This window comes from Stegodyphus dumicola, chromosome 10 (genome assembly GCF_044657685.1).
Source record: "Stegodyphus dumicola isolate Sdum_Otavi_A_Nest chromosome 10, ASM4465768v1".
NCBI lineage: Eukaryota > Metazoa > Arthropoda > Arachnida > Araneae > Eresidae > Stegodyphus > Stegodyphus dumicola.
In genome coordinates this window covers 28,482,693-28,509,699 of record NC_140777.1, presented here as the reverse complement: position 1 = coordinate 28,509,699, position 27,007 = coordinate 28,482,693, and the positions used below count along the sequence as shown (strand labels likewise).

General features: G+C 32.8%; 2 protein-coding genes across 18 annotated transcripts in view; one reads left to right on the top strand and one right to left on the bottom strand.

The window, feature by feature from the left end:
- Ak6 (adenylate kinase isoenzyme 6) overlaps positions 1–22,392 on the bottom strand; it is a 35,494-nt gene extending 13,102 nt beyond the window's left edge. Inside the window, exons 1-2 of the mRNA XM_035364860.2 lie at positions 22,280–22,392; positions 9,721–9,872 (exon numbers count right to left, since the gene is read on the bottom strand). Of these exons, the coding sequence (XP_035220751.1) occupies positions 9,721–9,872; positions 22,280–22,313 (186 nt within the window). The 5' untranslated portion in view covers positions 22,314–22,392. The remainder of the gene's footprint in view (positions 1–9,720; positions 9,873–22,279) is intronic.
- A 194-nt stretch (positions 22,393–22,586) lies between these two features.
- Positions 22,587–27,007, top strand: part of Alg13 (Alg13 UDP-N-acetylglucosaminyltransferase subunit) — a 36,301-nt gene continuing 31,880 nt past the window's right edge. For 5 of the 17 annotated variants that reach the window (XM_035364878.2, XM_085824829.1, XM_035364872.2 and 2 more), the window contains exon 1: positions 22,764–22,923. The gene's annotated coding sequence lies outside the window, so the exon portion shown is untranslated. Of the gene's footprint in view, positions 22,727–22,763; positions 22,924–24,471; positions 24,491–27,007 lie in introns of those variants that run through there. The other 12 variants (XM_035364897.2, XM_085824832.1, XM_035364883.2 and 9 more) reach the window with 7 other exon arrangements.

Here is a 27,007-nt window from a genome sequence, read left to right as displayed (position 1 = left end):
AATAGATAATTAGATAATTTTAGCTTATACGTCCATCATACATAAAACGCGCACGCGAAAACGTATTCTGCACTTGCGCACACTCATATGCGCAGTCGTAAAAGGTCTTACGCGCACGCGTAAATGCCTATGCGCATGTGTCAACGCTGCGCATGCGCAGAAAGTTTTTAGTTTTGAGGTCCGGATTATAGATCATTCCGAATTATGGGTGTCCGAATTAACCACTTTTGACTGTATAAGGTAGGGGGCAGAAGCTATAGTACAAGGAGGTAATCAACAATGTTGGTCTAAACATTGACAAAGAAACAGTTTTAAGCTGCATGTGTTCATGTATCATGGTAGATATCCAAATGCCCACAAATGGGTGTTACGATGATTGAAAGCTCCCTCTCTTGCCTTATCTGTGAACAATATGGATGTAGCATATGTGCTATTTGCCACACTCTGTTGAAGATACCAAGTACCAAAATTCCTCTTGGGTAGATAATCAACAGATGCCTGGATGCATTGCAGAAGGTAAAAATACATTTGGTTTCCAGACAGTTGGGACAAACCCAGTTGTTGGGCTATTGCTCAAGTATTCGTACTCAAATTGCCTTCTGACAGAGTAGGACATTCTCCTCATTGTCTGATGTCCTTGCCATTCACTCGATTCATGATAGGTATAAAACAACCTGTTTACTTCCATGCCTCTCGAATTAATTTACACTTTTTTGTTGCCCTGCGTCAGCAGCATGCTTTGTATTTGTCGTCGGTAGAACTTGGTTGCTAGAATGTAGCTGATTTATAACTGTTCTAATAATTATTTTAAAACTTAACTGTGTTAGTGGATTATTACTAAATGTTTACGATTTGGTGTGTATAAACAGAGTACAGTCAAAAGTCTTTAATCTGGATCTCAAAGCTACAAACTTTCTGCGCATGCGCACAATACGTTTACGCATGCATGTTTAATGTATAACGGACAGTATAAGCTAAGCTAAAATTATCTAATTATCTATTTCAGTTAATGTTGCAGATTGCATTGTTCCTTAATCATCCTTAATTGGATCCGGCTTATTATTTTTTGCAAACTGATAGAGCAATTTTATAAAAGTAAGCTTGAACTTTCAATTATGTCAAAAAGAATTTCTGATTCTGGAGCTGCCAAAGGATCTACAATGCAAAAGTATGTTTCGATGTCCATCAAACATAAAGTTGAATTGGTGCAAAAAATGGATAAAGGCATATCCTTTGTTTCTCTAACCATTCCAATATCTGTTTATCAATTTCACGCTGCTCTGCGGGAAGGGGGGGAACATCACTGCCCTCAATGAACTGAACGTTGATCTGTCAGCACTATCCTTATCTTCAGGGCAGATGTTTTTATTTTATTCGGCTTATAATTCCTTACTAAATGTAGAATTTCATCTCGTTGTACTCAGTCCTTAATATGATTTAAATCAAATTCCTCATCATTATATCACGAATACACATCAAAGAGTTTTCTGGTTGCAATTTTCCAATTTCGACTATGTGCAATGTATGCTTTACGACTGCACGCGTTGAAAGAAATGTTTAATAAAGTAAACAAATAAATATTAAGCTCTTTTTGAGTAAATTTTGATACCCTTTAGTGCTCTTTATTTCATAAATTACGGTTTCATATTTTTAATTTTACAATTTCTGCATGCCATCTTACCAGATTTAAATTGATGATCTATAATATGAAAAAAATGATAAAAGACTTTAGACTGTAATTGAATTTATTAAAGTTATTTCAAAGTGAAACTATTTTTTTGATTTTGGCACTATTTGAATACAGGAATGTAAATAAATTGGAGGCACAGCGATGAGATTGGAAATTCACCAGCAATTAAAAGACAGAAAAGTGAATTTGTTTTTGATTTACACCTAATTTGATTTTTGAGGTTTCATATTTTTTTATTGTTTTCATTTTGAACTTTGATACTTCAATTACTTATTATGGATCAAACTACTACAGTCAAAAGTCGTTAATTCAGACACCCATAATCCGGAATGATCTATAATCTGGACCTCAAAGCTACAAATTTTCTGCGCATGCGGCGCGTTAACGCATGCGCGTAAGACCTTTGCCGCTGCGAATTTGCATGTGCGCGTGTGCAAAGTACGTTTACGAATGCGCGTTTAATGTATAATAGACGGGATAAGCTAAGCTAAAATTATCTAATTATCTATTTCAGTTAATGTTGCAGATTGCGTTGTTCCTTAATCTTCGAATTGGATCAGGATTATTATTTTTTGAAGACTGTTACAGCAATTTTATAAAAGTAAACTTGAACTTTCGATTATGTCAAATACAATTTCCAATATATATTTACTAATATGTAAAGGATATATACAAAGAGAAAGTATCTTTCGGAGTCCATTAAACAAAAAGTGGAATTGCTGCAAAAAATGGATAAAGGCATATCCTTTGTTTATCTAAACTTTAACGTTTGTTTATCTAAACTTTGTTTATCTTTAACGCTGCCACAGGTCGCAATGAATTGGAAGTTGATCTGTCAGCACTATCCTTATCTTAAGGGCAGATGTTTTTATTTGGCTTATAATTGCTTACTCAATGTAGTATTTCATCTGGATGTACTCCGTCTTTGATATGATTTAAATCAAATGCCTCAAATCAAATGCCTCGTCATTATAATTCGCTTCCGATAGCAAAGAAAGTGACAGAGGTTATTGAAAACGAAAAAATTTCTATTGACAAATTAGTCGGTATTCTCAACACAGCAATTATAGGACTTGAACAGCGGAACTTTGTAACTGAACAAGAAATTATGTCTGTTTGTAGAATTAAAGAGAATGTATTATCACATAAAAAACAAAGCAACTTAAACAACTTACATTGAAAGAAATGTTTAATAAAGTAAACAAATAAATATTAAGCTTTTTTTTGTAAATTTTGATACCCTTTAGATCATAATTGTTCTTTATTTCGTAAATTACGGTTTCATATTTTTAATTTTATAATTTCTGCATGCCATTTTACCAGATTTAAACTGATGATCTATAATCCGGAAAAATTGACAATCCTGAATCGCCAAAGTCTCGACGAGTCTGGATTAACGACTTTTGACTGTATAATTAAATTGTGTGGTAGGGCGAAAGTGGGCTTTACGAGGCTTCAGAATAGCACTACTTCCGATTTATCTAAAAAGGAAGTAATTTTGCATTTGGAGTGCTTGGAAAGGATTTATTCAGATTTTGATAAATTTGATGCTCAGTTACCAGAGGAGCAATCAGAAATCAAAGAGTTTGAATTGAAGGATTTTAGTTTGAAACTTCAGAATCAAAACTTGAATGTGGATGAATGTGAAGATTCATTGAATGTGGCTAATGCGCCAAATGTTTCAGGAAATTATAATATTAGTAACTTTAAGTTAGCAAAGTTGCATATTCCTATTTTTTTTGGATAACTTTGATGATTGGATGAATTGTAAGGATTTATTTGTAGCAACAGTGCATAATATTTCTTTATCGAATACTCAGAAATTTCAGCACTTAACTGGATCACTTGCTGATGAACTAGCTTCTATAATTAAACATGTTCCATTATAACATAATTCTTACAAAGAAGCATGGGCAAAACTGCTCGCCAGGTATGATGAAAAGAAACAAATCGTACAATCGTTAATCAAAACTTTTCTGGACAAAAGAAAAAAAAAAAAAAAAAAAAAAAGGAAAAAGAAAAAGAAAAAAAAAAGGATTTCACAGCTAGATAATGTTAATTTGCGACAATTAGCTGGATGAAGTTATCAGAGGCTTTTAAGCTCTTGGTGACAAAGCAACCTCTAGGGACCCATGGTTATGTTGCTTCAAAAGGTAAATTCAGAAATTCGAAAGATATGGGCATAAATTTTGCATTTGGTGTGCTTGGAAAGGATTCATTCAGATTTTGATAAATTTGATGCCCATTTACCAGATGAACAATCAGAAATCGAAAAGTTTGAATTGAATTATTTTAGTTTGAAACTTCAGTATCAAAACTTGAATGTGGATGAATGTGAAGATTCATTAAATGTGACTAATGTGCCAAATGTTCCAGGAAATTATAATATTAGTAACTTTAAGTTACCAAAGTTGAATATTCCTATTTTTTCGGATAACTTTGATGAAAACAGCAGATGATAATTTCCCCATATTGGAATAATTTTTTGAATTTTTAAATTTAAGGTGTTCTTCTCTCGAAATTATCATAAATAAAGCAGCAGAAGCTAAAATCATTTATAAAAATGGTAGTGTTAGTTCTAAAACGTGCAATACTAAATGTCTGAAATGTAATGGAATTCAAGCTTTATATAAATGTGTTAAATTTAAGAATTTGGATGTTACTGCCAGGAAAAACTTTGTCAGAAAACAAGGACTCTGTTTTTTACGTTTAAATTCACATCTAATCAAAGATTGTAATTCGCAGTGAAAGTGTAATTCAAAAACACATAATAGTTTGTTGCATGAATATCTTAAAGCTAACAACATACAGCTTTTAAAAGCGCCAAATGAAAACGAAGGATTTCGAATAAATCATGCGAGGATCAAAGTCAGGTTATCAGTAATACAGTTCAAAATTGTAATTTGGCGATTTTGCCTACAGTTCTTGCACTCGTATTTTCCTCTAGCGGCAAAGCTATTGAAATTTAATTATTATTGGATTCAGAGAGTGAAACATCGTTCATTGCGGAACAAGCTGTTCAAATATCAGGATTGAAATGAAGAAACCATCGGTTACTTCTTTGTGGAATTGGCAGAGTGTCAGCTACCAAGTATTGGCTCAATTAGTTTAAAACTTGGATTAAGGTTAAATAGCGAAATAACTGATGTTAACACATATATTTTGGATATCAGTTATATAAAACCTATTCAGTTAGCGGATTCAAATTTTGCTCATCCCAAAGAAACTGATTTGATTTTAGCTGAGTATTTTTTCCTCTCCTGAGGTGTGGTCAAATATATGGTTTGAAAAATGAGCCAGTAGCTGAAAACACAATATTCGGTGATCAGAGAAAAGTCAGAACTAACATGGAAAGCTCAAAAACAGCAAATTCACACTTCATAAAACTAGAAGATAATATAAATATCGATTAGAAACATAGGCATTTCTGGGAAATGGAGGATATAGTTCCCACTAGGAAGAATGAATTTCTGACACCTGAGGAATAATTTTGTGAATCACATTTCCAAAACACTTAATTCTTTTAATTCAGATTGATGATTTGTTGTAAAATTTTCATTTTATAAATTGCATCTGAAGTTGAGTGATTTAATTTGGCAGCAGTTTCTAGGTTCTGTCCTATGGAACAAAAATTCCAAGATAATTGAGAATTTGGAAAACAGTATAAAGATTTTATGTGTGCATATGAAAAGTTAGGTCATATAACTGTGAATAATGATAATTTATCTAACAGATCAGATGCAGAAAAGTTCTACCTTCCTCATCACACGATCGTTAAGCCTTTTAGAATAACGACAAAATTGAGAGTAGTTTTTGATGCATCCTGTAAAACTGAAAACGATATATCACTGAATTCGCTTTCAGAAGTAGGTCCGAAATTACAAACTGGCACTTTTTAGATTTTGATTAATTTTTGATTTACTAAAATTGCTTTCACGGGCGACGTGGAGAACATGTATTGTCAGGTAATGGTAGCCCCCGAAGATCAGAACTATTAACTGATACTAAGGCGACACAATTCTAGTGATGAAATACGCATGTACAAGTTGAAAACAGTTACCTATAGTCTTTCCTCTATTTCATTTTTAGCAACCCAATGTCTGAAGCAGATAGCTTTAGATACTATGGAGGAATTAGATATATAGCATATATTGCAAGGGGATATGTATATAGATGACTTATTGTCACATGCAAATACAGTTAGTGATGCAGTATCAGTGTGCAAGAAGGCATCTTTAATTTTACATGCACATAGTTTTGATTTGAGGGAGTAGCAGAAAAGATCATTATTTGTCAGATTCAGAATCATTATTTCTAAAATGGTTTGAACTATATTAAGAGAAAGAGAACTTTACCCAATAAGAGCCAACTATGTTCTCTTTATCCGTTCATAGACAAAGATGGTCTTTTACAGGTGGGAGAACATCATCAAAATTCATCTTTAGCATTTGATGTCAAACATCCTGTAATACTTCCTTCTTAACATAAATTCAGTAAAAGAACTTCATATTACTTACCTTCATGCTTGTCCTCCTTTATTATGCCACCTCATCAGGCAATCTTCCTGGATAATTGGAGGGAAGAGACCAATTCACAGTTGTATTTACCACTGCTTAATATGCCATCAATTCTGTAGAATTCTTAACTGAATTTAAGGAACTTTGTTAACTGAAGTCCAATTTCGAGATATCTCCTAATTCGAGTTCTCAAGTTTTACGGCTTTTTTAGAATTCAATGAATCTATAACAAAGAGATGCATACTGGCAGAATCTACTCACATTTTTGATCCTTTAGGTCTGTCTCCCTGCACTACATTGATTAAAATATTCTTTCAAAAGCTATGGTTAGTTAAAGGCGACTGGACTATTCCACAGCACCTCTCAGATGATTGGTTTAAATTTCAAGAGACGTTCAGTCCAATAAATGTGAAATTCTGAGATGCGTCACACTTACAATGGACAATGTAATTCAACTATATGCATTTTGTGATGCATCTTTGCTGGCCTATGAAGCAGCCATCTACTGTCGTCAAAAATGCAATATTACGGTTAAGGTTAATCTTTTGCTATCAAAGACTAAAGTTGCACCTATCGAGCAAGAATCCATTCCTCGATTAGAACCTTGTGCCATATATTTACTGACCAGATGAATTCAATCTATTTTGAATACTTGTGATACCTATTAAACATTGGAATAATGTTTCTTCTAAAGAAAATCCTGTACACATTGCTTCTCGTGGTACTGAACCTCAAATTTATTAACAAATTCATCCGAGCATTATTCTTCTCAATGCAAGATTGTTTGCATGCTGGCTTACAGCCAAAGATTTATTACTAATTGCAAGAAACATCTCGTTACACAGAACATTTTGTGTAACGATATCGATTCCAACTGCGTTACGCCACTAGCATTTCTAGAGATTCGAGTAGCAGAAAAGATCATTATTTGTCAGATTCAGAATCATTATTTCTAAAATGGTTTGAACTATATTAAGAGAAAGAGAACCTTACCCAATAAGAGCCAACTATGTTCTCTTTATCCGTTCATAGACAAAGATGGTCTTTTACAGGTGGGAGGACATCATCAAAATTAATCTTTAGCATTTGATGTCAAACATCCTGTAATACTTCCTTCTTAACATAAATTCAGTAAAAGAACTTCATGTTACTTACCTTCATGCTTGTCCTCCTTTATTATCCCACCTCATCAGGCAATCTTCCTGGATAATTGGAGGGAAGAGACCAATTCACAGTCGTATTTACCACTGCTTAATATGCCATCAATTTAAAGCTGCTTCAATTCCACAATTGATGGGTGACTTACCTAAATATCGTGCGACTTTGGAATGACCTTTTTTTGCATCCGGTGTGGATTATGCAGGTCCAATTAGCCTTTAATTCAATAAGGGTTATGTTCTAAAACAACGAATGGTTATATAACTCTGTTTGCTTGTTGACTAAAGCTGTACATATAGAAGCAGTCAGTGATCTAATGGCAGGCTCGTTTATTACTGCACTTAAGACACTTCTTTTCGCGCCACGATGCACAATGGCATATTTACAGTGACAACGGTACCAATTTTGTGGGAGCATGATGAAAACTACAAGAACTAAATCAGATGGTCTTTGTATGCAACAGAATCAGTGTCACGACAACTCAGTCATCTATTGAATGGCATTTTATACTGCCTACTTCACCAAACTTCTGAGGAATTTGGGAAGCTGGCACTCGCTCAGCAAAATTTCATCTAAGAAGAATACTGAAAGAAACTCTTTTGACCTACGAAGAGTTGTCAAGGCTACTTTACCCAGATCGAGGTTTTTTTGAATTCACGTCCACTTATCAAAGTGAACGATTCTTATATTGGCTCTATTAATGTTTTAACTCCATCTCATTTTATTCCAAGTGATACTCTGACTTGGAATAAATTCCAGACACACATCTCTCTGCTTATACAGCGAGTTCTAGGTGGGAACTTATTCAGGACTTTCGACGTGCATTTTGAAATCGTTGAAAAACAAATATCTGACTTCTCTTCAGCAGCAATCCAAGTGGTAGCACGCCAAACTTTATATGAAGATTGCCGCTGTAATTAATGTCATCGAAGATGGATCTCCACCTTTAGCATAGCCTATAATACATGTCATCCGATGTTCATCCTGGCAAAAACAGATTAGTTCACACAGCCACAGTCAAAACTAAGACTGGTGTCTTCAAAAAGCTTGCAAATAAACTTTCACCTTTGCATAAGGACTGAAGCTGATAGGATGGGAGTATGTTTACTTCCATGCCTCTCGAATTAATGTACACCTTTTCGTTGCCCTGCATTGGAAACAACTTGGATTTGCTGTCGGTAGAATTACTTACTTAACTGTGTTATTGGATAATTACTAAATGTTTATGTATGGATATTTTATTATTATATATTTACGATTTGGTATGTATAAACTGAGAGTAAATGAATTTATTAGTTATTTCAAAGCAAAACTACTCTTTTGATTTCGGTGCCATTTGAATACAGGAAGGTAAACACAACTTATCTCACGTAACCTTCTGTGCAGATATGTGAAGATCATATAATGAGGAAGGGAAAACTGTGCAGGGAAACATTCATGGTACAAGCGTAGAGGTGCACCCGTTACTGTCTGCAGCTTCGTATGTCAGGCACATATCGGCCAGTTCAACGTTTGAATACTCATCTGTCCTACTGCCTCGCGGAACGATTCGCAAATACCGACTTCCAATATGATCGCTGTTCACGCGACCTCTCATTCAATGCTTTCTACTGCATTTCTACAATGTTACGTGATTCTGAACTTGCAATGTTACGTGATTCTGAACTATCTTTGTACCCCCTACATCTCCTGTAAGCTTGTGACTCCGCTAGTGAATCACCGTTTATAAGTACACATATACAGTACAAAGTCTCTAATCCGGAATGATCTATAATCCGGACCTCAAAGCCACAAACTTACGCATGCGCATAAAGCCAGTAAAGTGTTTACCCATGTGCGCTTCCGACAGTGAAGAAAGTAACACAGAACGTTATTGAAAACGAAAAAATTTCGACTGACAAGTTAATCCGTATTCTCGACACAGCAATTACAAGACTTGAACAGTGGAACTTTGTAACTGAACAAGAAATTGTGTCTGTTTACAGAATTAAAGAGAAAGTATTAGCACAAAAAACAAAGGAAATTAAACATCTTACATTGATAGAAATGTTTACTAAAGTAAACAAATAAATATTAAGCTTTTTTTTTTTTTTTGTAAATTTTGATACCATTTAGATCATAATTGCTCTTTATTTCATAAATTACGGTTTCATATTTTTAATAGTATAATTTCTGCATGCCATCTTACCAGATTTAAATTGACGATCTATAATCCGGAAAAAACCCTAATCCAGAATCGCCGAAATCCCGACGAGTCCAGATTATGGACTTTGTACTGTATATGTCTCTTTATTGTAAGAAAAACTAAAATAAGTAGTTGAATGACCAGTGAACTCAATGGTCTTTTCTATTTACCTGATCTTCATCAATTACATGACACTGAAAATTTTCATCATATTCTTCAGTTAAATTATTTGTTTTAGCCAGTTCACCAACATTGATCCATTCCAGGGACGTCTGTTCACTAATTTCGGAACACAAAGTAGATTTTCCAGTGCCAGATGTACCTGAGGAAGGAAAAAAAGCAAACATATAATTAAACTCAATATTGGCTGATAATATTTACATTTAGGATTTAATGATAAACTTCAATACTTTGTATAAGGCTAAATTAGATTACTCAAAAGTTACCTATGCATATATTAAAACTTCTAGGCATTATACAGTCAAAAGTCATTAATTCAGACACCCATAATCCGGACCTCAAAGCTATAAACTTTCTGCGCATGCGTCTCACGTGTGCGCATAATACGTTTACGGATGCTAGTTTAATGTATAAACGGACGGTATAAGCTAAAATTATGTAATTATCTATTTCAGTTAATGTTGCAGATTGCGCTGTTCTTTAATCTTCGAATTGGATCCGGCTTATTATTTTTTGCAGACTGTTAGAGCAATTTTATAAAAGTAAGCTTGAACTTTCGATTACATCAAATAGAATTTCCGATGCTGGAGCTCCCAAAGGATCTACAAAAAGAAAGCATGTTTCGATGTCCATCACACAAAAAGTGGAATTGCTGCAAAAAATAGATAAAGGCATATCCTTTGTTTCTCTAACCATTCCAATATCTGTTTATCAATTTCACGCTGCTCTGCGGGAAAGGGGGAAAAAATTGCTGCGCGAGACTCTGCGGTGGGATGGGTTGAAACGCCGTGGCACACAACGAATTCGAAGTTGATCTGTCAGTACTATCCTTATCTTCACGGCAGATGTTTTTATTTTATTTGGCTTATATTTCCTTACTAAATGTAGTATTTCATCTCGCTGTACTCCGTCTTTGATATGATTTAAATCAAACTCCTCGTCATTATAATTCGCTTCCAATAGTGAAGAAAGTGACCCAGAGGTTATTGAAAACGAAAAAATTTCGATTGACAAATTAGTCGGTATTCTCGATACAGCAATTATAGGACTTGAACAGTGGAACTTTGTGACTGAACAAGAAATTATGTCTGTTTATAGAATTAAAAAGAAAGTATTATCACATAAAACGAAGCAACTTAACAACTTACATTGAAAGAAATGTTTAATAAAATAAACAAATAAATATTAAGCTTTTTTTTTTTTTTGTAAATTTTAATACTCTTTAGATCATAATTGTTCTTTATTTCATAAATTATGGTTTCATATTTTTAATTTTATAATTTCTGCATGCCATCTTACCAGATTTAAACTGATGATCTATAATCTGGAAAAATTGATAATCCGGAATCGCCGATGTCCCGACGAGTCTGGATTAACGACTTTTGACTGTATGTGAGGAAAAATCACAAAAATCCCACACAACCACCTTGTCGTTAGGATAAGAGAACATAACCTCAGAGATATCAGTTTTCAATGGTCTTATTTATTCAATCACTGATAAGCCTTACTGAAATTAGAGCCTGGAATTACAGTCATAATTAATTGGAATTCTTGGTCTTGTCAGATAGTAGAATATGAAAGACGATGTTAAAAGCCACAAAATACAGATAAAATTGGTAAAACAAATTTAAGACAGACAGGAATATTTTGCATAAAAATATAATGCATTACACAAATACTGTGACACTTGGAAGTTTTAGCAATTTCAGTCACTAATTACATTAGATATTCAATATATAACGCATTATTTACTCTTACTAATTAATTAACTGTATTTAATGAACAGTATTTTACCACCAGGAGAACAATTACTAATAAACTGTGTTTAAACAATCTAATTGAAGAAAAAATATTACCGTCAAGATGAAAATGCAGGCAAACAAACTTACCTTCTGTACAAGGTCAACTGAAGAGAAGTTAAAAAAGGGGGGGAAGAGGAGAAGTGTGAAGGAAAATTATGCAAGGCATAGTGAAACTACTGCGTAAAAAATGCATTTTTAGGTTCAGTTGCTATTAACACCAGAACTCAAAATATACAAGTTATCAGTTTCAAATAACTCATACAGATGTGTATAAAGAATAAAGAAATAAACTGGATTATTTGATACTAACAAAACAATGTAGTTATCTGTCTTATGGAAAAAGATGCTTTTTGGAGGACATCTACAGAAAATTGGCACATACTTATGTTACATACAAGGAAAAGTACAGAAATTTCATATAGCCAGTGTGTTCAACTTGCAAGGTGAATTACTGCATTTTGTGGCTTTAACTAATCATCATCTGGCCCAACTGCAATAAGGATTTTAATATTTAACACTGTAAAATAAAAGCAATCAAAATCTGAATATCTTAAATAATTGCTCATGTTATACTTCAGAATAAATATCTTAAATAATTGCTTATGTTGTACTTCAGAATAATCAGCTAAATTACTTTTTTACACTACATAAGAAGCAAACCATAAAACTTATACAGCCAACAGATGAACATTAAGCATTTGCTTGCCTCAAAAAAGGGCCGAATTTAATACAAATGCTTCCAAAACTTTTCATGCAATTTCATCAGCATGCAGTTGGTGTAACTGTCAATATAAGGAAAGCTTTCTTACAAATCAGTTTGTGTGCTAGAGACAGACTTTTTGAAATTCCTGTGATGGAAAGATTCAAATCAAACCGAAATTGTTACCTACAGACACTGCAGTGTCGTGTTCGGCATTTCTTCGAATCCATTCCTGTTGGGAGCAACGCTTTCCTATCATTCGGATAATGCTCCACAACATTTAAGAGGAATGGCACTTAGATTGAAGAAATCCTTTTATGTCAACAATTGTATAGCTAGTTTCGAAACCGAACAGGATGTAGTCAAGTCAATAAACAGTCCCAAACTCTAATATTTTCAGGAGGTTTTGACCTTAGAGGGTGGACTGCTGCACCATTCAAAAGGAAAAACATGACTTCATATCAGAAGATCATTCCAATTCTGGAACTCTTATGGGACACTGAAAATGATGAAATTTATTGCAATTTAACCCTTTTGACATTTTCTAAGATTGCCTACACGAAAAGATCTGTGCTGTCAGTTACACAGAGGATATTCGACCCTATTGAATTTACTCGTCCAACAACGTTAATTCCAAAACTCATTCTGCAAAAAACCTGGAAGATAAAACTTTCCTGGGATGAAAATCTTCCACAAGGTATAGAAAAAGAATTTCAGGCTTGGCTCAAAAGACTACACTTCTTGAATTATAATAAAATTTCAAGAAGACTTGTGATTGAACCCTTTGATGAATGCTCTATCACTCTACTTTGTTTTAGTGATGCCAGTAAGGTATCTTATGCAGCATGCGGTTTCTTACATGCATATTTTGAGGGCAAAACTTCAGTACAATTGGTATTATGTAAATCAAGAGTAGCGCCTGCCAAAGTAACTATACCTAGATCAGAGTTGCTTGGAGCACTTACAGCTACTCGGTAGTATCGTCAAGTCATTGACAAAGTGCCAAGTGTTGCCATTGGAGTGAATCGTCTGTAGTTCTGACTTAGATAAAAAAAGGATTCCCACAGGAGTGTTTTTTTGGCAAACCGTGTAGCCGAAATAAGGAGATACACAAATTCAGATGACTGGCATTATGTACAAAGTTCAAGCAATCCAGCTGATCTTCCCTCTACAGTGCGATGCCAAAATGTTACTATAGAGCAGATGGTGGGAGGAGCCGGACTGGCTTAAACAAGAGTCGGATAAATAGCCTCACTCTGAAGAGTCGGAACTTATAGCACGTTGGACTTCTAATCCAAAGGTCCCGGGTTCGAATCCCGGCAGCGATGCATGTAGGTAGAGTCAAGAAGACTCGTTCACTTTTATTCACAGTACAAGTTTCATATCAGTAACAATTAATTTTTTCAAGATGCATTGGGCTGTGGACAGTTCACGGGAGGGTGACTACCACTGTCCAATCTGTGTTTTACAGAAAGGATGAATTTGAATATTTTGTTTAGCTAATCTGTTGCACTTAGTTGTGCCATTTGTCTTCATTTAGATCGCAATATTAGTTTAATTATTCCAATCTAGATAACCTGTTTCAAAACTTGATAATTATTAATATTTCAATATTTCTCATTGTACGCGTAAGCTGGTGACCACCCACGTTGACAGGCTCCTGCCAATCATCTCCCTCCACTCCACCTACATTTCACAAAATTTGACAAGTTCCGCCTAGTTGGCGCGGCATAAATCGCCTTAATTAAAAACTTAAGTACCAACGCCTTAGGGCAATTTACCAACAGAGACGGTTAAAGTAGTGGTTGGCTACTAATTGCCGCCTAGCCATTGACTCGATTTCGAGTCAGAACTAGAAAATGATGAACTGAGTACAGAATATGTTGCAATTTCATAAAATTGCAAGGTGGGAGGATGTTCAGGAACGTGCACGAACTTAATTAATACACAATAATTTACTACACTCATTATAATGTAGATTTTTTGTGGCAACAATGATGTTTTGTTTATATGCTTTAAGCATGATAACACAGAGAATGTTCCTTTTTTGATATATCTGTTTATATGACGCTTTTTCACATCCATTTATTTGCTAACTCAATATCTGATAACCGATATAGAAATGAAATATTTTTTCTTATACAGAATATGCACACTTATACAGAATATGGAAAATATATTTCTTATACAGAATATGGAAAAAAAAAAAAAAGAGAGAGAGAGAGAGAGAGAAAAGGGGCAGTTTTATATCTCCTATTCTACTGAGACGATTGACGAAATTCAAATTACATTTTTTATGTCTTGAAAGCACGACTAAGGATATGTATTAGATTTATATATAGCATTGTTGTAATACAGGTATTTTGACACAAAAATCAGATTTTTTCTGAAACGACATGCAAACTTTTTTTCATATTTCAATTCTACGACTCAAATTATACAAAATTGCCAAGTTTTGTAAAAATCACACGGGTGGTTTTTAAAAAATTAGCTCTTCAATGTTAATTGAATTTTATATATATTTATTAATATATCTTTTTTTATTAAACTTATTTGATTCTTCCTTTCACATTTCGAAATTTAGGTTTGTTCCAAATTAAATTCGCCCTTTTTTTACGATTTATTTCAAAAATTTGTATTTTTAAATAATTTTTATAAATTTTTTTAAAGAAATTTTGAGTTATAACCTATAAAATTCTTGCCATCATCTTAAAGTAGATGTATTTTTAAGCATACCCACAAAAAATTAAGCATCTTTTATTCAAAATACATGAAGATATAAGTGAATTTACATTTTGGCATGTTTTGAAATTTGGGGTATTTGTTATAAGCAACAATAACAAAAATGTGGTTTCTGCACATTGTTTAAATTATTTGAAAATATGAACGATGACTCCCCCCCCCGCTCATGCACAAAGAAGAAAGGCAAAGGAAAATAGGTTGCTATAAATTAAGAAGATCGCCAAGTGAATTATTCTTAGCTTAAACTGAAAAAAAATTTGTGAAGATAAATTTTTAAATTTCTCCATAAATTTCATACCAAAAATTACAAAATTTAATATCTAGGCATAATTTGTGTCGTAGAATCAAAATATGGAAAAAGATTGGTATGTTATTTCAGAAAAACTCCGATTTTTGTGTCAAAATACTTATGTTAAAACAATGCTGTATATAAATCTAATGTATATCTAAGTCGTGCTTTTGATACATGGTAAACACAATTTGAATTTCATCAATCGGCTCAGTAGAATGGGATATATAGAACTGTCCCATTTTTTTTAATATACAACAAATATGTGTTCTGAATAAAACATATTTGTTGATGATGTTGGAAATGCATGACAAACACTCAGTTTCCAACATCACAATTTCTGTATGTATTCTCTTAGTTGTATTCCATGTTCCAAGGGCTTTCATAGTACAATTATGATTATTTGTTATACTTAACATGATTTTAAAAAGTTTGTGCTTATAGGATTTTTTTATAATAAAAGACAGAAAGATGAAATTTCTGCAGGAATGCATTATTTTTGTCGTAAAAACGCTAAAGGAACAACAGAAGTCCTGCAGTAGTTCATCGACAGCATCTGAGATCCTGAATCACCCGAGGATTATATCCAAGATCTCAAAGCATGGTTTGAAGTGACGGTCAAGACAGAGTCAGTGATGGAAAGATAAAGACCCAATACGACATGAGAGCTATAGGACATCGATTAAATGAAGCTGTGGTTATGAAATTCGATTCAATTTAAATGACTCTCTCTCTAAACTGCAGTCACCTTGGGATGGTCCTCCCACAGTCCTCAACAGGTTAAACATCATAGTTTGGATCCGTAAGTCACCGAATTCTAAGCATACAGTCATCCATTATGACAGGCCCTTGTTTTGGGCATAGTATGTAGACCCTATTGTTTATATAATGTAAACAGTATAGTAAGACCATGCTGCTATTTGTTTCTAAATTTATGCACTCGTTTATTGATATGATTTATGTTATTTACTGAAATTATTAAGTATTGCATTGATATACCTTGGTTGTATGTATGGCTTCCTCTACTGGGATTGTACTACCTAGGGATGTACAGCCCTTGGGAGGGGGCAATGTTACAAATTTTGTATACATAGATAGGTGATTTTAGTGCAGATGTATATAATATTGTCTCATATTTTCCTGTGAACATAAGAAAAATCTAAAAGAGACATGCTATGCCTAAAAATGTAAGAATACAGAGTCAACTGCTTTTAAAATTGAATAAATGGGTATCTCGGTAATTTGGCAAGAAGTCACCAAACTTGGTGATACTTTGGTCTGGTCCCTGTATTAAAGTAATAGGTACAGTAATTTATCACTATATTAGCTGACACCGTAATTCGAGGTTGACCACTTGCAAAATACAATAATCCCCATTTTGGGCTCCTGGATATTCTAGTGTAAAATGATGTACTATTTACAATAAAAATAAGACTTCAGTTTTCCTTCTAGTTATCTGTTGCTGCCAGATTCTTTGAGCAGATGTTATGAAATACACCTGTTTCTGAGCAAAAGAATTTTAACTACTTTTAGGATATGTGGCCATAAACTACTGCTGAGAAGTTATTTCATCTAGAGATCTTTGAATTACATGACAGCAACTTTGTTAGATCCTCATAAATGACTTGCTCACTAAGCTAAATATTATAATTTGTATTCTTATGAATATTTTTTGATTCACTCAATTTGAATAATGATGAGTTGAAACGAATTTTGAAATCAAAGAGAACTTGAAGAATATTGGGAACAATGACCTTAATTTGTCAGATAATGAAGACTTAGACGATGCTACTGTTGCATTACCACCAAATACAGCTGATGATGTTTCCAATTTGGAAGATATAAATGACAATGTACTGGAAGATACCATTTCAAATGATATTCTGGATTCATTAAAATTCATGGAGGGAGCTGCAATGAAAAGGTTACAGTCCATCGTCCTCCAAAAACACCTATTGAAGTGGAATAAAAAGCGTGCATCATTCAACATGCCTAGCAATGGAAAAGGAAATTGCAACCAACATAAAATAACCATGATAGAATGAGCAAAAGGTAAAACAGCAGTATACATTTTTGAAATGTTCTTCGCAGATGATCTAGTGAACCATACCATACAGTAGTTGCATTATTATAGTCATCACTTTCTGAAGCAATTTGTTAAAGAGCATTGTAGTGCGACTAGAATAATGCTACAGTAGTGAAATATATGAAGGTAAGCTAAGCAGTAGTTCATAGAAATATATGCATGATTTAGGCATGTAGATAATATTGAATAAATTAATAACTACAGACAAACCAGAAAAAACTGCTTATATTTGGATAAACTTTTTACAAGTTTTTGATCTGATAAAAAATCTAAAAGAGAGAAGTATAGCTGCGACAGGAATGGTCAGATATAATTGGAAGAATTTTATGCACTATAAAAACTGAAAAGGAAATAAACTTTTGATTATATATATGATGAAATAAGTGGAATATTTGGCCCTTGTTTGGAAAGATAACAACGTTAGAATGTTATCAAATCATTTGGAAGTTTTGGTTGATCTTTACATTATGATAACTTGAATATTATTATCAGTATTATTTCTCTCTCGCACAACCTTAAAAAACATTTCTTACTATCCTTTTCAATACCACTAAATACCCATTTCGAATTCACTTTACTTACGGCCATGGGATCCAAAAATTCACAAACACTATTTCACACAACACAGAATAAAGCCAAATACAAAATTCCCAGATTTTTCCCGATTAAAGAACAGTAATTCGTCCATTAATATCACATGACATATCCCATGATCTCTCATTTCCCTCACACAAAATAATGCGTAATCAGAACTGAATACTACTCACATTCTTAACAAAGTCTAACTAACCTAATCTTCTTTACATGGTGGATACACTTTTATTATGGATTCAATAAAATTACTGAACGATTTTTTTTCCGAATTTTTCCTCCAAACTTCCTCCGCTAAATAAAAAGCAAAATTCTCCTTGTCGCAATGCCTAAGAATGGCGCTTTTTATACCACTCCAGGTGCCCTCTATTGTGTTGGTATGCGCACCACTTTCCGGATCTTTAAAATAATACTTGTGGTTTACAGCAAGATGCTTAAACCCTTCATCTTCCAAACATTCGTATGATTTCCAACAATCTGAAATAATTATACTACCCGGTAAAATATATTGTTTTATAAAACTCAATAAACAATCTTTACTTCTATCTCGCACAACCTTAAAAAAACATTTATTACTACCCCTTTCAATCCCACCAAACACCCATTTTCCTTCCACTCTCCTACCTCTCTCATACTTCCGCTTCCCAAACTTACTCTCATCAATTTCCACAATCACATTCATACCACCAAGCATACCCATATCATTTTCGCAAAATTCCACGCACACTTCCCTACAAAAAGAATTCCAATCAGCTGCAGTCCTACTACTAATTTCTAAATCCGAAATCCAATAGTCAACTGGCAATCTATTCACCCAATAATAAGAAATCAATAAAATCTCACCCATACTCAAACGACTTTCAGCAAACCACATACCCTTCCTTATACTCCGTTTCACAAAATGTCCATTTTCACCAGTTTTCTTGCACCGCCATTCAAACTTATCAGTAATATCCTTCCTTTCACACAATCTCATTTCATTCCCACATTTTGGACATTCATACTTATCCACAATTAAACCTACACTCATGCACCATTCAACCAATTCTTTTGAATTATCACACAAACGTATTAAAAATTTCGAATTCACTTTAGACAACGCCATACAATCCCAAAATTATTCAACCCTACTTCACACAACACACAATGAAGCTTAATACAAAATAATATACATCCACAGATACTTGTCCAAATTCCCCCCCTTTTCCGATTAAAGAACCGTAATTCGTCCATTAATATCACATGACATATCCCATGATCTCTCATTTCCCCTACACAAAATAATGCGTAATCGGAACTGAGTACTGCTCACATTATTACCAAAGTCCCAGGTAGTAACCTTTATCGCCTCCAAAATGTCGCCAAACTACCAGTTACCATATTGTAAAGATCAACCGAAGTTTTAATTTTGGGATGTGTGCAACGAGCAATAATTCTGCAGCCAAATGTCACTGCACATTACTATAACAACATAGGTGATGTTGACAAGTTTGACTGGAATATAGAAAAGTATAGAATAAAAATTAGGGGCAAGAAATGGTACTTTCCTATTTTTACTAATGCAGTTGATATGGTCCTAGTTACTACTCATACAACATACTGCATTGCTAATGAAAAAAACTCAGAGTAGTTGCAAGGTTTCATTTGAGTTTATACTTTCTTATCTGATCAAAATAATAATAATAATGGAACACCAACCTACAGTTTAATGATTATGCCATGATCTCCAAATGGGAAATGATTTTTGGATTTATAAAAATCATATATTTATTTTCAATAATGTAAAATTTAGTGTATTGTTTGTTTATAAGCAAAAAAAGGGGAACTACATTTGAATAAATAAATAGATAAAAATCTGGTAATTAATGGGCATTTTCAATTTTCTACAGTTGTCTTTCCAGGTTAAGAATTTAAACAACTTTTAAATAAGTGTTATGAGGATAATTCCTTATTTTTGTGCATATTCAAATCTTGAATGATAACCGATTACTGATTTACAAACTGATTTTATAAAACTAAGCATGATATGGCCATTATATGTCATTTCTTTATAAATTTAATATTCTACTAAAATTTTATAGTAAGTATTTATGTAGATAAGTATATAAAAATAATAAATATACATTACATACGAGAAATTTAGAAATTCTAAGATAGGTTATTTTTAATCAATCAATTTTTCAATATAAGGATGTATTGAATGTACCTTAAAATCACTAAAAAAAAAAATCTTTTTTTTTTTTTTTTTTTTAAAGTTAGATACTGCATCAATTGCAAACTTGACTGCATCTGCTTCTATATTAATTAAATGCATACTGGTAATTGAATAAAAATATTTCAGTTTTTCATGTAATGAAGGCACATCCCCCCCTAAAAAAAGGTTAAACGGGATATGTTTTATAATTATTTGTTCACTTTAAAGAGTTACCATTTAGAAAGATAGTAGCTTGGAGAGATTTAACAGAGTACATCGCAGGATTCATATTATAATTAGGTTGCTTGTTACTTTAAAGAATTTTAACTTAGAAGAATGTTATAATTGTTCACTTTAATGAGAGCTGGGGAGGGTAACATATGGTTAAATACATGCCGTCATTCTTCTAATAACTGAATTTGTGGCAATTTTAAAGTTTAAAGGAATAATACGTCTTACAACTGCTAATTTTAATGAGCGGTTACCTCAAGAGGTTACAGAATAACGTGCCTGAAGATTATGTTTATAACTGGTTTTTAAAATGTGGACATTATTGCATTGAGAAGTTAACAGAGTATGTTCTAAAATAATTATAATATTCTTTTCTTTCAGCAGTGGATCTACAAGGTGTGGCTATTAATTTCCAGGACTACTCTAAAAACACCAGAACAGATGATGTGAAATGTAACCTTTTAATATGTTTCGAAGTAATCCCTTACAATTCCTTACATTTGCCGTAATACACTTCTGTGCTCGGCTGTATATGTTGTGGAAACAACTTTTAAAGTCCTCTTTTGAAAGGCTCATCAATGTCACATTGCATGACAACGCCCACCCCCACATTATGTTGCCAGTGAAGAGGTTTTTTGGACAAGCATGAGGTCATGGAGCTGCTTCGTCCGCCATATTCTCCTGATTTTCCCCCCAGACTTTTTGTTTCCCAATCTAAAAACTGTGATCAAAGGAACATGCTTTGTGGATGTTGAAGACATCAAGAATGTGATGTTGACATTAAAGAGCCTTCCAAAAGAGAACTTTAAAAGTTGTTTCCACAACTTATACAGCCGAACACAGAGAAGTGTATTACGGCAAATGGGGATTACTTCGAAACATATTAAAAGGTTACGTTTTTCACATCATCTGTTCTGGTGTTATTAGAGCAGTCCTGGAAATTAATAGCCACATCTTGTATGTTCTTTTACAAAATGCTTTCTCTGACTCCTCACTTTACAATGTTCATTTCCAAAAACAATTATCTTTTCTACTCTACCATAAAAAATGAAATAAATGGAATACTTGACCACACATGTTCACTTTCATAAATTTTCCTTACATTCTCCCTTCAGTAATTTAGGCTTATAAAACACCCTATAATGTCAACCCAGTCAGTAGCTAGGTTTGGCATTGCTCTCCCTCGGATCCAAGCATAAGTCACCAATTGCCAGTTATCTGAAAACTGTCTTATGCTGTAAAGAAACCTAACTCTGTCGGCAATACACATGGGAGCACAGACCCTCTAAAAAAATCCATGCAGTTAGCTTACCCGTTGGGGTCTAAACCAAAATCGAATTATAAATTCCATTTGGTCACAAGTGGACAAAACCTTTAAGTAACTGTGTTACACTGTTAACAATTTTTCTACTTTTTAATGCACACATTGCATATACAGTATGACCAGATTAACAAGAAATTTCGCCAGAACACATGTAACCATATGCTCCCACCGCAAAAGAAACCTTCCCTTCAATTCACAAAAAAAAAAATAATAATAATAATAACATGCAGACTGTTAAAAACATTTCATTTTTAATCATTTCTATTACACGATTTGATTTAAATGATTGACAGTACAGATCAAATTAAAAATCAAATGCGTATAATACCAAATTCTATTCAAATCGGATTGCATGCATGAGTAAAAATCAGTTATATATTAAATTTATTAATGTCATTCGGAATCATTCTATTCCTTAATATGCATAGAAAATGAAAAAAATTATTTGGCACAAACACTGCGTATTTCACAGAAAAACCACGTGGCTGATGAAATCCCACAAAAAATAACGTTTGCGAATTATAACCTTATGAAATAATTTTTAGATGCATTAGTACAATCTGTCTCACTATGCAAGCAAAAATTGTTACCTGTAACTAATATATTTGGTAATCTACGCCTCATTTTCAGACATTTAAATTACACGTTCACAATTTTTAAACATCAAAGTATAGCGCAAAATAACATTCTTCCTGTTGCCAGAATTAATGGAAACTATGTGTGACAAGAAGATAATTTTTTCGTTTGTTTTAAATTTTTTTTTCTGCCTACATGGTTTAATAAATTACTTATTCAGAAAAACAATTACATTAATAAATGTGAATTTTTAAACTAATAAGTTAAGTACACCTACAGAATGTCGATAACTGTAAATAGTGATTCATTCCATTTAAATACTTTTACCTGTTTTGCAATCCTGATTACACTCCTTTTAAATAGTTACCTGTTTCGTAATTCTGTCTCATATACGTTTTGCACAAGAGAGAGATGCAAAATATTAGTGAGAGAAATAAATTCTTATCTGCTTTCTGTTTCCAGTACGTAATTATTTTTATTAACTTTTTATAGGAGGCTAAAAAACGTTAAACTTGAACACGAAAATAAGTGTTCGTTTGTTTACTATAAAGTCGCCAGTTTTGAAACAGTAAATTGCGAAAATCAATTGAGTTCTTTCAAAAGAATATTTATGTTACCCTAAATTATAGCGGTTACTAGAATAAAATAATGAAAGAAGGTAACTGTATGTTTACTAAATATTTTTTATTTAAAAAATACAATTTCGGCAAAAGTGCAGAATCACCCACTGTTTGGCGTGTTTTTAAGAATTGCACATACTCGGTATCCTATTTCACTTAAAAATTTCTATTTCACTCGACCTATTTTCACTTAAAAAACATCCCAGAATTGCACAAAAATGGCATTGTGCACTCCCTTGACTTTATCCATGTACACATCGACCTATTTCCACTTAAAAAGTCAAAGAAAATTGACAAAAATCCATTTCTTACTCTTGTAAAAAACGCCAAACAAATAAGTGGGCGATTCTGCACCTTACCCATAATTTCTCCATTTTTCCTTGAAAAGAAATTTGATACAAATATACTATTATAGTATTACCTCGTAGTTGAAGGGGCTAAGTTCTTATGAAAAGATAATAGTCTCATTAATTCTTTTAGAGTTGATCGATTTATTAGCATGTCTACACTTTATGTCGCGACCATTTTCGGGGCTCATATTGCTCTATTTTCAGTTAGAATTATTTTTTTATGTCGATTTGCTGTCTCTAACAGCAGGCATTTCGTCTTCTTGTTGCTTTGTATTCCTTAATTTTCTATGGGATTTGAAAATATCTTCATTTGTTTTTGAAAAACTAAATCATTTGTGCATTTAAATATTTGTACAAAAAAAGTAATAAAACAAACCTAGATTTTTAAAATTTAAAAATGGATAGGACAGAGCAGAAAAGTATCGATTCACAGGTGATGGATCCAGGACAATAACTTAGAATACTGAAAAGAAAAGAAAAATTGTTTATAGAAAATATAATGGAATTTATCATTTGGGTTGACTTGGAATGGAGATAAAATGGACCCTCAACCTTAGTGTATTGTTCGCAGTGAACTGTTAACCAATGAAACTGTAGTATCGTAAAACATATCTTGAATCTAAGCACAGTTTGAAGAATAAATGTGAAGAATATCTTAAGAGGAAATTATCGGAGCTCAAAAATAGTAAACAAGAGTAAGAAGCTTTGGAAGTTAGTTATCTAGTAAGACTAAGAATTGCCAAGACAGACTTCGACTCTAGGAAAAAAAAAAAAAACTGCTGATCTTTAGAATATGGTAACTGGTAGTTTGGCGACATTTTGGAGGCGATAAAGGTTACTACCTGGGACTTTGGTAATAATGTGAGCAGTACTCAGTTCCGATTACGCATTATTTTGTGTGAGGGAAATGAGAGATCATGGGATATGTCATGTGATATTAATGGACGAATTACGGTTCTTTAATCGGGAAAAAATCTGGAAATTTTGTATTTGGCTTTATTCAGTGTTGTGTGAAACAGTGTTCGTTAATTTTTGGATACCATAAAACTAAAGTGAATTCGAAATGGGTATTTAGTGGGATTGAAAAATAATAAGTGTTTCTTTACAGTTGTGCGAGATAGAAGTAAAGATGTTTTATTAAGTTATTTATTTTACCTGGTACCTTGGTGTGAACTATAAGTATGATTTTAAAGATCCTGAAACAGAAATAAGAAAAGTTTATCGGACACGTAATCAAGATTTTGAAGAAGAATAGGTAAGTTAGTATTTTTAATTATTTGAGGATATTATTTTTATGCATTGTTCTAAATGTAAGGTGGAAGTAAAGTAATTTGCATAAACATGAATGGAAATAATTTAAATATTTGACACTAAGTACTTGTAACCATTTTTAATGTTTTGTTATAGATTCGTTGGTGATGTTTATAATAGATAATTTAGAGGTAAAAGTTTTTGGATATTTTATTTATTTTATACGGGGAAAAGTTCATATTTGGAAAGGGTATATACTTTTTCGCGATCAGGTAATTTCATATATGTTCTTTTTACCGGGTTTAAAGATTCAGAAAATTGTTATGCATTTTCGTGAAATTTTTCTAATTTATGAGAAAAAGGCAGTGTACATGGATATAGGGAAGAGTGTGCGCAATGCCATTTTTGTGCAATTGTGGGATTTTTTTTAAGTAAAAATAAGTCGACGTGTACATGGTTTAGTGATATTTTAATTAAATGATAGTTATTTTGTGAATTTTATGTTTGTAGGAATTTGGTATACGTTTTAGTTGAAGTAAACGTGCATGGAAATAATTTAAATATTTTACACTAAGTATTTGTAATGTTTGCGGTATGAATTCGTTGGTGACGTTTATAATATAACAGATAATTGAGAGGTAAAAGTTTTTGCATATTTTATTTATTTTATACGTGGAAATGTTCATATTTGGAAAGGGTATATACTTTTTCGCGATCAGGTAATTTCATATATGTTCTTTACCGGGTTTAAAGATTCAAAAAATTGTCATATATTTTCGTGAAATTTTTCTAATTTATGAGAAAAAAGCAGTGTACATGGATATAGTGAACAGTGTGCGCAATGCCATTTTTGTGCAATTCTGGGATGTTTTTTTAAGTAAAAATAAGTCGACGTGTACATAGTTTATGTGTATGTGTTATTTTGAAAAATGCGTAAGGAGTATGGTATTGTGCACGTTTTCCCAATTTTGCAGTGAATATTTGTCATTATTAAGCAGTTTTGTTAGATAAAATTTCTAGCATAAGTGTAATTCGGCTAGTAGATTGTTGGAAGAAGTGTTCAGTAGATAAAAAGAAAAGAAACATGTCTTTACTTCGTGAAGACAAAATGGCGGTGGGAAAAAAAAATAGAGTGTTGCTGTAGGAGAGTTGGTCGCCAAGAAATCGCCAAGTTACCATAATGTAAAGATCAACCAAAAAACCTTATATTACCAGCAGTTAAAGATATCATTTTAACGTAATTCAAGGAAAAAGCGGCTAATGAACTTAATAATATTCCGTTATTAAATGATGCACTAAGTTGACTAATTCATGAAATGGCAAATTCCATAAAATACTCACTTAGCCAAAAAATAAAACACAGTGAGTAATTTGCATTACAACTGGATGAAAGTACTGATATAATGAACTTTATTCAAATATTAGTTTACATATGTTTCGAAGAAGATAAACAAATTACCAAAGAGTATTTATTAAACCTCCTCATGATAGAGCAACTGCAAATGAAATTTTCAAAGTAATTGGCAATTTTATGTCTGAAAATGGAATGTTTAAAATTTTATGTCCTTGGAATAAGTGCATTGCCGTATGCAGTGATGGAGCTTAGGCTTTTAAAGAAAAACATTCAGGTGTTATTTTTCAAATAAAGAACGTAGCACCTGAAATTAAATTTACTCACTGCTCCATTCATCATGAAGCTTTAGTAGTGAAAACAATCCCCGAAAACGTGAAAATCATTTTGAATCAAGCTGTGAAAATTGCTAATTTTATTAAAAGCCTTAAATTCCAGAATAGTTGATTTTATGCCAAGAGATGGCAGTGAACATAAAAGGCTTTTGGTACATTTTGAAGTAAGGTGGTGGTTATCCAAAGGCAAAGTTTTAAATCATCTTTTTGAATTTCGATCAAAAATTCAAATTTTCCTCTGTGATTCAAAATTTGAATTGCGAAAGTGTATATTTACTGAATTATGATTGGCAGGTTTAACATATTTAGCTGATATTTTTGAAAAGTTAAATGAATTAAATTTAGGATTTCAAAGACAGTGTTAATTTATTAAAGAGATAAAATAAGTACAGTCAAAAGTCGTTAATTCGGACACCCATAATCCAGAATGATCTATAATCCGGACCTCAAAGCTACAAACGCGACGGACTGTGCGCGTAAGACCTTTATGGCTGCAAACATGCGTGTGTGCATGCGCAAAATATGTCTACGAATGCGCGTTTAATGTATAACAGACGGTATAAGCTAAGCTAAAATTATCTAATTCAGTTAATGTTGCAGATTGCATTGTTCCTTAATCTTCGAATTGGATCCGGCTTATTATTTTTTGCAGACTGTTAGAGCAATTTTATAAAAGTAAGGTTGAACTTTCGATTATGTCAAAAAGAATTTCTGATATATATTTACTAATATGTAAAGGATCTACAAAGCTAAAGTATGCTTTGAAGTCCATTAAACAAAAAGTGGAATTGCTGCAAAAAAAATGGATAAAGGCATATCCTTTGTTTATCTAACC